The sequence below is a fragment of the Grammomys surdaster genome, unplaced genomic scaffold (genome assembly GCF_004785775.1).
Source record: "Grammomys surdaster isolate TR1022 unplaced genomic scaffold, NIH_TR_1.0 193, whole genome shotgun sequence".
Classification (NCBI taxonomy): domain Eukaryota; kingdom Metazoa; phylum Chordata; class Mammalia; order Rodentia; family Muridae; genus Grammomys; species Grammomys surdaster.
In genome coordinates, this window is record NW_021604638.1 from 7,845,013 (window position 1) to 7,859,624 (window position 14,612).

The 14,612-nt window shown below is 50.0% G+C and overlaps 1 protein-coding gene across 1 annotated transcript in view; it reads right to left on the reverse strand.

The window, feature by feature from the left end:
• Ddx27 (DEAD-box helicase 27) overlaps window positions 1-14,250 on the reverse strand; it is a 19,476-nt gene extending 5,226 nt beyond the window's left edge. The window contains exons 1-14 of the mRNA XM_028769570.1: window positions 14,125-14,250; window positions 10,364-10,510; window positions 8,872-8,931; window positions 8,515-8,674; window positions 8,022-8,065; window positions 7,830-7,916; window positions 6,818-6,923; window positions 4,677-4,850; window positions 3,580-3,730; window positions 2,062-2,161; window positions 1,818-1,959; window positions 1,400-1,553; window positions 451-532; window positions 187-364 (exon numbers count right to left, since the gene is read on the reverse strand). Coding sequence (XP_028625403.1) covers window positions 187-364; window positions 451-532; window positions 1,400-1,553; window positions 1,818-1,959; window positions 2,062-2,161; window positions 3,580-3,730; window positions 4,677-4,850; window positions 6,818-6,923; window positions 7,830-7,916; window positions 8,022-8,065; window positions 8,515-8,674; window positions 8,872-8,931; window positions 10,364-10,510; window positions 14,125-14,217 — 1,678 coding nt within the window. The 5' untranslated portion in view covers window positions 14,218-14,250. The remainder of the gene's footprint in view (window positions 1-186; window positions 365-450; window positions 533-1,399; window positions 1,554-1,817; window positions 1,960-2,061; window positions 2,162-3,579; window positions 3,731-4,676; window positions 4,851-6,817; window positions 6,924-7,829; window positions 7,917-8,021; window positions 8,066-8,514; window positions 8,675-8,871; window positions 8,932-10,363; window positions 10,511-14,124) is intronic.
• Window positions 14,251-14,612: the final 362 nt, after the last annotated feature.

Sequence of the window (14,612 nt, forward strand, 5' to 3'; positions counted from 1 at the left end):
GCCCACCAACAGGCAGGGGGCGCTGATGAGAATGGAGACTAAGGAGCTATGACGAGCCGGACCCTACTGTCACCATTCTCGGTGGTGGCACACAGCCGGTCACCTAGGGAAGGAGGGAGCCTGTCCAGGGGACTCAGAAGGTGGCAGAGCTCAAGCTCCCCGAGCTCAGCATCCTGTGCTGCTCACCCTGGGGAAGGATGCGAGCCTTCACTGGAGCCTTGGCAGCCTTCACGATCTCCTTCAGCATCTTGCGCTCCTCTTCTCCCACCAGAGACACAGAGCGCCCAGCCCTGCCAGCACGGGCAGTCCGCCCCACTCGGTGCACATAGTGTTTGACAGTGTTGGGCATGGTGAAGTTGATCACCTGAAGATCAGAGCGAGGATCAGTGAGGTGCGGCAGGCAGGCACAGGAGGCACAGGGACCCCACCACAGCAACAACACAGACTCACTGTTTTCACTCCTTCAATGTCAAGCCCACGGGCTGCCACATCTGTGGCCACCAGGATGTCAATCTGCTCATCCTTAAAGCGCCTAGAAAGAGCCAAAGACATGTCTAATAAGCTAACTCAGTCCAACACCGTGCAATGGTAAGGGTATATGCTACCAAGCCTGAGGACCTGGGGCCTCATGCTGGAAGGGTCTCAATCCCTGGGACCCACATGCTGAAGGAGAGAACTAATTCCTACAAGTTGTCCTCTGACTTCCACATTGGCACCATGTCCCACACTCAAGCACACAAAATAAATAAAACTGCCAGCACTGACGAAGCACATAGAGTTGGGTGTGTACTGTTTCAGGGAGCAGGTCCCATCACACTCGAGTTTGGGACCGTCTGCCCAGACTACAGCAGAGAGCAGACGTCAGAGCCTCAAAGGGCAGGCCTCAGGTCCTTGCTTTACACACAGCTCTCAGTCAGTGATGAGCAGGGCAGGGCTGAGGGGGCGTTCTGGGGGCCCTAGCCTGTAGCTCTCCGCTGCTCTATTGAACTGAATGACAAACCATACTTGAACCATGCTGCACATACAGAGCAGATGCTCACGGCTGCTGGCCAAGGGTGAGTCTTAATCATCTGGCGTGAACTCCTCTGGGAAAGCCAGACAGGAGTGCAGTAAGAGCAGCCTGCTCAGGCCACGCACGGTCTGACTACACACACCCTCACAGCCCTCAGATTCAAACTAAGATGAAACTAAGATGTTTCTATGATGTCACTGGTCCCAACCTCAGTCTCCCACCTGCTGGGACTACAGGTGTGTGGCAGACACTGGCATGCACCTGCTTTAAGTTGGGTACTGTACCATTTGTGTCCCCTGCCTCTGCTCTAACACAAACCCAGGGTCCTACTTGCTCTCCACAAGGTCCCCTGGGCTGACCAGGAAGAAGGGTGGCACAGAGCATTACCGGAGGGCCTCCAGCCGCTGGCTCTGGGACAAGTTGCCATGGAGCTCGCCCACCTGCAGTCCCAGCAGCCCCAGGAGGATGTGCATGCGATGGGCCTGCTTCTTGGTCTGGGTGAACAGCATCACGTGGTCAGTAAAGGTTCTCATCAGGAGAGCTGCAGGGAGAAGAGTGAGCCAGCACTGGGCAGACTGACCATGTCCTGTCTGTGGGACTCATATGCTAAGGCAAAGTCAGAGAAGCCAGCTCCCAAGTGTAGTCAACACCACAGGCTGAGGGAAACGGGAGGAGCAGGCTAGCCGGCCTCCTGGAAAACTAGCTAACAAGGGCTAACAAGCAGTGACACTGTGTGATCTGGGGGAGAAAGGACAGAGGCAGCTAGAGGACAAAAAACCAAGAGCCTGAGTGCAGATGCCGTCACCTGCCACGATGGCTTCCCGGTCCCCTTCCCTGTTAGGCCGGATCCGTATGAACTCTTGCCGAAGGAAGGGAGCCACGTCTGTGTTGCTGTTCACAAATATGCGCACAGGATTCTTTAAGGAGACCGAAGCCAGATCTTTCACCTACCAAGTACAAGGTCAGGGCTGCTCAGCTCTGTGAGGTAGACAACAGGAAGAGAGGGCCTGCCCAGCTAGGGTCATCTGCATGCAACTAGGCACACCCACCTCATCAGTCATGGTGGCTGAGAAGAGCATAGTCTGGCGGTGGTGGGAACACATTCGGATAATCTCCTTCATCTGCTCCTCGAAATACTCATCCAGCATCCTGGAGGAAGGGGCAGACAGAAAGTTCTTCTGTCAGGAGCGAGGGTGGGGAGGGTCCCACACAGACCATGGCTGTATTGAGACTCAGGCTTGCTCTGGAACTGTTGTCCCGCCCTTACTATGTCATGGCTGAGCCACCAGGACTCTGTCCTTCTATTCTGCAAGCCACTGAGATCATAACAGCTTGTCCCCAAATGTCCCAGCAGCACATTTCCTGCCAGACAATAACCTACATAACCACAGTGCCAACCCACCTGCCAGACACCTGAGTGTTTGGACAAGACCAAATCTCCTCCACAGCACCCCCAATGCTACCGTGTGGACAAGACCAAACCTCCTCCACAGCACCCCCAATGCTACCGTGTGGACAAGACCAAACCTCCTCCACAGCACCCGCAATGCTACCGTGTGGACAAGACCAAACCTCCTCCACAGCACCCCCAATGCTACCGTGTGGCAAGTGGTGCTCACGCCTCTTTAGTCTCTGGAACAGCCCTCAGCCTTGCTCTCTCTGCGCTTGTCTAGTTGTGTCCTGGTGACTGGGATACTAAACCATCCTAGGGAGGAGGCTGCTGGGTAAGGGCTTGCAGAAGCTTGAAGCAGGTTAAGGAGGTGGTACTGAGCCAAGGACCAGCACCATGTGGGTGTTAGCGGGCTTCAGGACAGGTGCAGCACAGACGGGACTCACAGGAGGGGCACACATGAGGTGCGTTCAGTTCTCCCATGCTCTGCCAGGAGGGTGACCTGCCTTCTCACAGACTTGTGTCATTGGCCAAAGGAGGGGAGTGTGGAAGAGGGCAGTGTGGAAGTAGAGTGTGGAGGGGGCAGTCCTGGAGATGGCCTGTGGAAGGAAGCTAGGCCGCCTTGCCAGCATTACTCTCTAGAGCACGCAGCATAAGATGGGTACCTTTCTTATTTCCATGTATAGACAAGGAAAAGACGTGTTCTGAGGATCTCAGTGACATTTTCAAATCTGAGAAAACGCTAGTGTTCTCATTATTTGGGCTTTTCTTGGAGACACTGTCTCACCCTGTACACAGGCTGGTCTAGAACTCGCTATATACTGTGAGCTAGACTCACTCTTGCAATCTTCATGCCTCAGCACCCCAACCTTCCAAGTGCTGGGGTTACAGGCGTGCAGCACCAGTCCTGAGTGACCTCCCGTACCTCTTAAGCCGCTCACTATAGAGGAGGAAAGGAGGAAGGGGAAAAGGAGTAGGGAAGGAGGGAGAGAGGGAGAAAGAGGAGGGAAAGGAGAGGCGGAGAAGGGGAGGGGAAGGGAGAGAGTACACACACATAGCCAGAAAAACCTGACTGAGACCCAGTGTGAACAGTAATAGTGGGACACACGAGTCACCGAGAGCGCTGGAGAGTATGCAGGGACCAGTGCAGAACCCCAGGCCTGCACCTCAGTCACACCTGTCAGCCTCATCCAAGATGAGCACCTCAATGCTGCTCAGGTGGAAGGAAGGGCAGTTATGGAGATGGTCGATGAGCCGGCCAGGCGTGGCAATGAGGATGTCTGGTGCTGCCCGAAGAGCGGCTTCCTGAGACTTCAGATCCAGGCCACCTGCAGAGCAGACCCCATGGAGAGCCTGGTCAGTCATTCATCAGTGGTGCCACCTGCCTGGGGCTCAGGCCAAACATAGAGCACACAGAGGAACAAGAGAGCCCAAGGCTTGGAAACATGATTTCTCAATGAGCACTGATGGGGAGCCACATCCCCGACTCTGAACGCTCTTTCTCAAGGTTACGTCTTGTTTGGGTTTTGGATAAGGTCTCTCTGTGCATCCTTGCTGATCTAAAACTCACAGTGTAGACTAGGCTGGCCTCCAACCAACAGAGAGCTGACCACCTCTGCCTTTCAGTGCTGGGTTAAAGTGCATCACATGGCAAGCTTTTTGTAAAGGTCAGTTTCACTTCATTATGTGCCTGCTGTGTTATGTGCACCATGTGCACCTCTGGTACTGGTGCCTCACAGGTCAGAAGAGAATGTCAGACCCCCCGGAACTGAAATCACAGAGAGTTGTGAGTTGCATGTGGCTGCTGGGAACTGAAATCCAGGTCCTTTTTTTAGAGTAGTACATGTTCTGAACCACAGGACTAACTCCCCAGCCCCAAAGTTAAGTTTTGTGAGTAGAAATGCAGCTCAGTAATCCAGTGTCATGCAAAAGGCCCTAGACTCAATGCCCAGTACCACAAATCAAGGAGGTCAGGTCGTGCTGAGTGTGCTGGCTCTCACTCAGTAGCAGGAGGGAAGGCAGGATGATTGCTGTGTTTGAAGTCAACCTGAGCTGCACATTTAAGTTCCAAGTCAAACTGCACTACAGAGTGAATCCTATCTCAAGCACATAAAACAAAACAATAAAAGAGTTAAGTCTTAATGAGACCCTTCCCTTGCCTCTAGGACCCACTATGAAAACAAAGGTCTTTCCTGACATCCGGGGTGCAGTAAAGCACACCTCATCCTCTACTCATCACATGGGATCTCCCAGAGGCTGGTGGCCCTCACTCACCCACAGCCAGGCAGGTAGTGATGCTGCAGAACTGGGCCAGCTGCTTGGTGACAGAGTGCACTTGGATGCCCAGCTCTCTGGTGGGGACCAGCACCAGCACCCGAGTGACGGCAGCCTGGCGGGGCTTGTAGATCAGACGCTCCAAGACGGGCAGTGCAAAGGCTGCAGTTTTGCCTAGAGGGAGGAGAGCAGAGCAGAGAGCAGCTTCAGCACCTTCCATGCCTGGTCCCACCTGAGTGCAGGAACCCACACCCCTGCTGACATACAACTTATGTATGAGTGATGGCCTACCACGTCCACGTAAACCGAAAAGAAAAGCATGGTGACTGGGCTGACGAGCGGGGCAGCAGTTAACAGGCATGCCGCTCTCCCAGGACCCACTATCATCCGATCCCGTTCCAATACCAGTGGATGCCAGACACAAGGCTCACACTCTCAGAGTCTTAGTTAGCTAGTATTTTAAAGACTTGGCTTTATTGACATTTACGTGTATGCCTGTGCACGGATGCCACATATGTGTGCCCAGAGACCACACAAGGGCGATGGAGCCTCTGCAACTGGAGTCAGAAACAGCTGTGAACTGCCACTGGGGGATTAGGAATTGAACCTGGGTTCCCTGTTAGAGCAGCCAGTGAAATTAACCACTAAACTATCTCTCTAGCCCTGATACTCATGGATATTTATATTTTACATGTATATGAGTATTTACCCTGTATGGACGTATGTCTGACGCCCATGGAGGCCACTAAAGATCAGGCATCTGATCCCCTGAACTGCAGTTATAGATATCTGCTAAGCTGCCAAGTGGCTGCTGGGAACCAAACTTTGGTCCTCTGAGAAAGAAAGTAGCCAGTGCTCTTTACTTCTGAGCCATCTCTCCAGTCCCCAAGGTCAACGTTCTATAACATGTTGCTATGAAGCCAAATTGGCATTCCAATAGCTTTTAAAGCTATTAAAGATCACCAACTGAGAGGGGCTGGAGAGGCGGCTCAGTGGTTAAGAGCACTAACTGCTGTTCCAAGAGGTCCTGAGTTCAATTCCCAGCACCCACATGGTGGCTCACAACCATCTGTAATGGGATTTGATAGCCTCTACTGGTGTGTCTGAAGACAGCAAAAGAGTTACTCACATACATAAAGTAAATCTTTAAAAAAGGAAAAAAAAAAAAAAAAAAAAAAAAACAAGTGAGGGGCTGGGGAGATGGCAGTGGTCAGCTCCCAGAAACCCCCCCAGGCAGCTTGCAACTGCCTGTAACTCCAGCTCCAGGGGACCTGTCATCCTCCTCTGGACTGTGCACTCACAGGTACATATAACCCACATAAGACATACACATAAACATATAATAAAATAAAATCTTTAACAATGACAAAAATCTCAAAATTGCCAATCAAGTAGAGATTTCCACAGACTTTTCTTTTTAATATGCTCTCTATACCTCCAGACTGAGCAGAAATGTACAATCTTTCTGTCTCAGTTCTGAGATTAAAGGAATACACCAAAATATCTAGCTTTACAGCCTCTTTCAATAGTTGAAAAAGCCACATGGAAGGCTGCAGAGACAGCTCAGTGATTAAGAGAACTGGCTGCTCCTGCAGAGGACATAGGCTGGGTTCCCAGCACACACACGGCACTTTATGCCAACTCCAGATATGGTTATACAATGTCCTATACCATACCTGCACGCATATGGTACTTGTATATACATGCAAGCAAAATACTCATAATCTTTATTTTAGTTTTTTTTTTTTTTTTTTTGGTTTTTTTTGGAAAGGGTTTTTTTTTTAGTGTCCGGGCTGGCCTGGAACCCACGCTGTAGACCAGGCTGGCGTCGACCTCAGTCCTCCGGCCGCTGCCGTCCCCCGTGTGGGGGTAAAAGGGGGGCGCGCCCCCCCCCCGCCTTTTTTTTTTTTTTTAAACAGTGTTTCTCTGAGTAGCCTTGGTTGTCCTGAAACACTCAGTGTAGACAAACCTGTCTTCAAACTCAGATCCACGTATCTCTGCCTACTGAATTCTAGGATTAAAGGCGTGCACCACCACAACCCGGCTCACGGGTAAATCTTTAAGGAGCCAGGTGTGTTTAGCAGGCTACAGCAGCCTAGAGCCCTAGTGTGCTTGGCCTCTTCCTCCCCACACCCTCTCACCTGTCCCAGTAGCTGCGCAGGCGCAGATGTCTTTCCCCAGCAGACCCACAGGGATGCATGCCTTCTGGATTGGAGTGGGCTGCTTGAAGCCCATGGCTGTAATGGCCTGAAGGGAAAAGTTACAGTCAGACAGGGCAGGTGGGCAGGGAGTGATCCATAGCAAGGACAAGGTGACCAAGCCTCTGGGGCACACAACATCCTCCTAGTGCCTCTGCTCCAGAGCCTAAGGCACCACTGCACTCTGGACAGCAGGCGACAGAAAGGAGAGCTTTGCTCTGGGAAGGCAGAAAGAAACAAAGACAAACAGCCATTCCACAGAGATAAATGCAACCATGAAGGAGCTGCAGACAACCAGGGAGGATGTGCGAGTCACAGCAGGGATGTCAGGGATGACTCACTGAACGCTGTGGGGTGTGAGAGCACCCCAGGAGACTTCTAGAAGTCTTTCAAGCAGAGGAAACAGCAAGTGCAGAGGAGAAAAGTGCTACATAGGAACCAGAGAGAGAAGTCTGGAAGTCAATGCAAGGACTTTGGCTTCATCTCAAACAGCAGTGGGACTTACTGCTCATGACGGTTCTCTGGAAGCTGAGCCCACAACAACGTTGAGGGGGTCAGAGAGGACTGAAGGAGCCTAGATGGAGCCTATTGCAAGAATCAACCCTCGTCAGCTGGCTATGGTGACGCACATCTAGATCCCAACCCTTGACGAAGGCAGGAAGATAAGGAGTTCAAGGCCTTCCTCAGCTACACAGCATAGGAAGCCTGGACTGACTGAGACCCTAGCTAAAATGAACAGGCAGGTGTGATGGCTCAGCAATTAAGAGTACTTGCTGCTCTTGCAGAAGACCTGAATTGGGTTCCTAGCACACATGGCAGCTCACAATCACTTCGAACTCTGCTGCAGGGGAGCCATGCCATCTCCTGGCTTCCACAGGTTCCAGCACGCATGCGTGCACACAGAGAGAAGACAGTCAATCAAAAAAGAACCAACTCTTGTTGCCATAGCTACTACCTTCAGGAGGGGCCGGGAGAGGTTCATGTCCTGGAAGGACAGGCTTTTGTCATACTCAGATGCATCTTCAAAGAATCCCCCTGCTTCCTGCAACAGATCAGACAACAGGAAGAACTCAGCAAAGCAACCAAGCCTGCATGTCCTTTCAGGCTATGAAAGCGAGCTGCCCAGCAACCTCCTACGCATGCTCACCTGGCCTTTCTTCTTCTTCTTCTTCTCCTTCACTTTGAGTGTGTCTGTGAGAAAACACAGCAGTGAGCACAGTTCTTATCCAGCACCTGCCTCGGTACTGCCCATGGATTAGCCCAGCACTGTCCAGACAAGCTGCTGTCCCAGCCTCCTTTCACAGATAGTGACAAATGCAGACAGGACTCTAGCCTAGTGAGTACAGTGTACACAGGAGGCTCTTAACACAACCTAACACTGTGACATTTTAGAGAAAGAATCCTTCCATATGCTCACTGAACCCCCAACTGCATAGGTAAACCCCATGCAACTGAGTGACCCCAAGCAGGCTGTAGTGGAGCTGAGGATGAGGAGAGAAGCAGCCATCCACAAAGAATAATGCCCTGATGTGGTCAGTAAAGAGACAAGCTAACATAACCCAGCCCAGCACCGCAGGGACCAGCAGGCATCAGCACAGAAGACTGCACAACCGCCCACAGAGCCCAGGTCATCAGCCTACCTGCTTTGGTGAGGATCTCCTCATCCTCAGAGGAGTAGTCGGTCTCAGAGTTTTCGTCCTGGGAGCCTGCCTCATTCTCATCCAGATTCCCTTGCCCCTTCAGGTCAGAGCTTGCTTGGCCTTCTTTCTCCTCCACCTTCCCAGACTTGGCTTCCTTATCCTGGAAAAAAAAAAAAAAAATCAAATAAAGGAGGTGTGACTACAAACACTAGGAAATTCAGAATCTAAGAGAAGCCATGCTGCGCTCCACGGGCAGACAGTAAGTAATGACCACCCAGACTGGAGCACCTGTTCCCGCCCCTCAGAGCCACAGGCCAGAGCATGTCTACAACCACCTTGGTTGGTTCTCAGCCTCACCTCTGCTCTCCTTCTCTTCCGTACTTTCTCGATCTTCTCATCTAGGGTAGTGGCTGCCCTCTGGAGAACAAATCAAGACAGGTCAAAGACACATATAATGCAGAAAGAACAGCAAACAGGCATGTCACAGGGTCAGGACCCAAATGTTAGTATAGAAAAGGATTGTCTGAGCTAGCTCACACCTGTAATATAGCATTTGGAAGGGTTGAGGCAAGAAGCCAGGAAGTCAAAGCCAGCCTTGACTACACAGTGAGTTCCAGTGAGCCAACCTGGGCTGTCAATCCTATCTAAGGCTATCCCAAAGGCTACTAGATAATGCTAAGGCTTATCTCATTTTTGGAAATACTCATCAATCTCCAAATTTTGTTAACCAAGGTTAGCAACCAAAAGAGGATTTGGTCCAAACATATTACATGTATATGAACATTAAACGTTTAAAAAAGGTATCAGCTTGTTAAAAAAAAGAAAAATAAAAACTAGATTACTAAGAACCAATACAAACACATTTTTAAAAGACTATTTTAGAAACTGAAGAGATGGTGCAGTAGTTACGATCATCTCCTGGTCAAAATCACAGGGCCCGAGTTCCTTTTCCAGGAACCACATTGGGTGTCCACAGACATCTTTAACTCCAGCTCCAAAAGATACAGTTCCCTACTCTGGCCTCTGTAGGCACCTGTACACACCTGGCAGACACACACACACACACACACACACACACACACACACACACAGCTCCACATACCCGGCAGACAGACACACATAAAATAAATTTTGGTGCTGGAAAGAAGGCTCATCAGTTAAGAACGCTGGAAGAGTCAAGTTCCACTGTAGCTCGCAGCTCCACAGGCAGCTCACAACCACCTAAAACTCCAGTCCTAGGGGATCTGACACCCTCTTCTAGACTCTACAAACACTGTGCACATGTAGTGCACTTATACACAAACTTCTCCTTCTGTCTTGCTAGGATTATAGGCATGTGCCACCATGCCCACATGTGGGCATTTAATAAAGAAGAAAAATTCATTTACTCATTTACTGAAGCAGGTATAGGGGACAAGAGCCTAGAGAGCATGTGAAGGTCAAACAGCAGGACTCAGTTCTCTCCTACCATATGGGTTCTGGGGACTAAATTCATGTCATCAGGTGACAAATGCCCTTAACATCTCACCAACTAAAATAAGATTCTCTGACAGTTCTAAATGTCATCCATAGACAAATTAATATAGTTCTGACTACAGTCTACAATAAGCCCATTTTATAGTGCTTTCTACTGTTGCTAAGTCACGAGGACTACAGGGTACTCATAACTTCCTCTTCCTACTCCATCAAACCTACACAACTTAGTTTCAAAGTCCTCAAGTTCCAAAAGCTGCTGAGCATAAGATGGAGGTGAAAGGCCATGAGGTGTTTGTCCTAATACCTACGTGCTGTCCAACCTTAACAGCCCATCCATCACCCATCGCCTCAATCCCATTCCTGTCAGTCTTACCTTCTTCTTGAGCTGGCTCATGACATCAGCCATGGCCCAGCTGCCATCATATGTGCCCTCCTTCTCAGTGAAAACAAAGTCAGGGTTGAAGTCAGCACTGCGGTTCTTCTGCAAGGCTTTCTGCTTGCGGCCCAGCACAATGGGTCCCTGCAGAGAGGAGAGGAGGGAGTGAGAGTGCCCAACTGAGGTGGAGGGGGGGAGGGAAAGAGGAGAGAAGGGAGAGGGCCTGACAGAGAAATCCACAGCTGGAAACATGGGTGGACCAGTTGGGAAAGCCTGCCTGTCGTGTGTGAGGTCCTGGGTTCAATCAACATACAGAATACAAAAGAAACATAGACGGCAAATATGGACAGACAATAAGGAAGTGACCGGGTTACAACTGTCCTGGAGGTCTTAACACACCTGTCAGTGAGTACTCAGTAGCCGCCGATACAGGCCAAACGTGAGTGAGTCCACAGAAAGTTTGAACAAATACCTAACAAGCTTCATTCCAAAACATCTGTCCAGCATTTTCTTGATTAATGACTGATCCGGTTGGGCCCAGCCCACCATAGGAGGTACCGCTCCTGGAAAGGTGGCCCTGAGCTGTATAAGTAACAGGCTGAGCAAACCAGTAAGCATTCCTCCATGACTTCTGCTTACAGTTCCTGATTCTGGGTTCCTGCCTGGGTTTCTGCACTGACTTCCTTTGAAGACAGACTGTGACATAGAACTCAAAGCTGAAATAAATCCTTCCCCCCAGATTGCTTTGTACCTTGGTGTTTTTATCACAACAGAACCTGACTAATGGACTGGAGACTAGGATTGGTGATAGAGCATTTGCCTGGCAAGCATGAGGTTCCAGGTTCAATTCCCAGTACTGCCAGAAATTTAATTACAATTTAAAAAAAAAAAAAAGGAGGGCATTTCATAAAGTATATCTATGAGGTCAGGCATAGTGGCACACACTTTTAATCCTAGCACTTGGAGGGTGGAGGCAGGTGAATCTCTGTGAGTTTGAGGCCAGCCTGGACTACATAATGAGCTCCAGGATAGCCAAGACTATACAACCCTATCTCAATAATGATAATAACAACAACAATAATATATACGTGCTGAACCATCACATTATACACCTTACATCTACAAAACCACAATCACAATAACAGACCTCAGCAAAGCTGAGAGAGAGGGCAGTTACTGAGTCCCTATGTACACAAGGCTCCCCACCAGGCATTAAAGATACGTCATCATGTGGGCTGAAGAAACGCCTCCGCAGTGAAGCGCACTGACTGCTCTTCTACAGGGGCTGTTGGTACCCAGCAGCAACATAGGAGCTAACAACTTTCTGTAACTCCAGTTGCAAAGAATTCAATGCCCTCTTCTGGCCTCCTCAGGTACCCCTAACAAGTGGCATACATACATAACATGCCATCTGCCAGGTGGCTGAGGTGCATGCCTTAAATCTCAGAACTAGGGAGGCAAAGCCAGGTGGATCTCTGTGAGTACCAAGATAGCCAGGGCTACTTGGAGGAACCTTGACTCAACATGAATGAATGAATGAATGAATGAATGAATGAATGAATGAATGCTTAAGCTGGCTGTAGTAGCGCACACCTTTAATTTCAGCACTTGAGAGGCAGAGGTGTCAGGCAGATCTCAGAGTTTGAGGCCAGCCTGGTCTATAGAGTGAGTTTTAAGACAGCCAGGACTACATAGAAGAACCATGTCGCCACATCTCCAAAACTTCTGAGAAGGCAGAAACTGATATATCCACAAAAGCTGACTGGCCAGCCAACCCTAACTGCTAAGTTCTATGTTCCAGTAAGAGAACTGTCTCCAAAACCAAGGTGGACAGCTCCTGAGGAATGACAGACATGTGATACTCATTAACTTCTGGCCTGTTAACATGTGTGTATGTACCTATACACATATACTACACTGGCAAGAGCATATACACCTCCACGCATGGACACACACGTGGGGGTGGGAGATGGGGGATGGGAGTGTAATAATGGGGAGGCCAGTCTAGCCTAACCACTGAACCCCACACCAATGAAAGAGCCTGTCTTTAAGCAAGGTGGACAACTGGAATAACCATCCACAAAGTTGTCCTCTAGCCCCACACACATGCATGAAAACAAGCACCCACACATGAACATGTACACATGCACCTATATGAATGTACATAAAAATGCAAACAGACAGGATGGTCAGAAGTTCAAGTTCATTCTGAATTACATAGCAAATTTGAGGCCAGCCTGGGGTATATAAGACCTCATTTCAAAACAAAATACAAAACTGATACAGAACTGGATACCAACAAGCCTCTTACCAAGTGAGGCATCGTTTCACCTCTGCCTTACAGAGTAGTTAATGCAAGTAATTGCAAAGTACCTTGCAATCACCACCTGGTACGCATTAGAAGAGAAGATATTCCAACCCAGACACTTAGGATCTTGCTACCAAGCCTGAGTCCTATTTAAAATGCCCCATTCCAATAACAGACATCAGAAAACTGCTGTCCTGTGCAGTGGTAGCATGAAGGAACTTAGGCTGGGAAGCTGAGGCAGCAGGAGGGTTCCAGAACAAAGTTGTAGAGAGCAAAAACGCCAAAGAGGACTAAGACATCTAGACAGTGGTTCTCAAGCTTCCTTACCCCGGGTTGTGGTGACCCCAAACCATAAAATTATTGCCGTTGCTACTCCAAAACTTTAATTCGTTACTGTTATGAATCATAATGTAAATATCTGAAATGAGACCCCAGGGTCCCCAGAGTCAAGACCCACAGGTTGAGAACTGCTGATCTAGACAGAGCAGACAGAGGGAAGCCTTCCAGGCAGAGAACAGAAGTGTGAAGGGAAGTTAGGCAGTGAGAGGGCACATCTTTAATCCCAGCACTCAGGAGGCAGAATGAGGCAGATCTCTGAGTTTAAGGTCTATAGAAGTAGGTCCAGGACAACCAAGGGTACAGAGAGAAAGTCTATCTGTGCTGGACGGGGTGGGTGGGGATGTGAAAGGCTCTGAGCAGAAAAAGAACAAAAGTTTCTACGACATGAATGGAATGGCATGTCAGTGCTGTCATGACAAGGAGGGCTGTTGAGAGTCAAACGGCAGAAAGGACAACAGAGTCTGACCCGCTCTGAAAGCCACAGAAAAGCAGCTGCAGGGTTGAAACTGCATCATGAGAAGACTCTGCCGCTTGGTGAGGGGACTGACTACTCGAAGAGAACGGGACCATGTTGGAAACGAAGTGAGGGATATAGGCTTGCAGGTATGAATTGGCGGGGGGGAAGGGCAAAGAACGGTGTGGATGGACCAAGAGGGCAGAAGCCTTGGACAGACTCATAAGCTGGCCAGCAGAGCATCAAACGACCTCACACCAAGATCCTGAAAGACTGGAGCCTTAGACTTTAGCTTTCTCGGAATCGGACTGCAGAGGCCCCGGGCCATCCGAAGTGCCGTGTGAGGCAGGCAGATGACGGTTTGAGGCACTGAGGGTTTGGTTTTTTTCTCGCCACTCACTCTAGAACCACTTTCTCAAGGTTACATCCCTACCGCATAGCATCACTAGAACACCCTGGGAAGCTTGATAGATAGATGGAAACATGTGTCTCCGACTGGGCAGGAAGCAAGACCGACTTCGCCTGCGGAATTCGACTCCGCACAGCTTGGGTGAAACGGCCTGCAGGGGGACACCTTAGCACGCTGAGAAGAGCATGGGGCCCGCAGCTCGTCCCCAGCCGCTCCCGCCCACGGCTCCTTCCTCTGCCGGCTCCCACCTCCTCCTCGTCATCTTCGGAGTCGGACTCCGGCTCAACCGGCACCTCGTCATTTTCACCGATGGTCCCGATGAAGCCGAGCTCCGCCAGCATGCTTAGGACGCAGCCACTTCCGGAAGCGAGTGCGGCGCGCCGACACGACACGTCTTTTCCGCGACCGGCTCGGCGTCGCGCGCATGTGCCGTACGTCACTTCCGCTCTGGAGAACTTTGAGGCTTCGCCAGCGTGGTTTTGAATAATAAAGACAAATGGGTGGGGCGTTGTTTAAATTAGAAAACTACGTTTTCAGTTTTCGGGAAAGAATGGAAGTCTGAGAGCTTGTAAAGGTGAGGGAAAAATTAGAAGTATGTGTACATTTGGGAAATAAACAAAATAGTAGCAAGGGCCGCCGAGATGGCTCAGCCTGGCAATGTCGTTTGCCACACTATCCTGAGGACCTGAGTTTGATCCAGGTACCTACAAGGTGGAAGAAGAGCAGGGAATCCAGA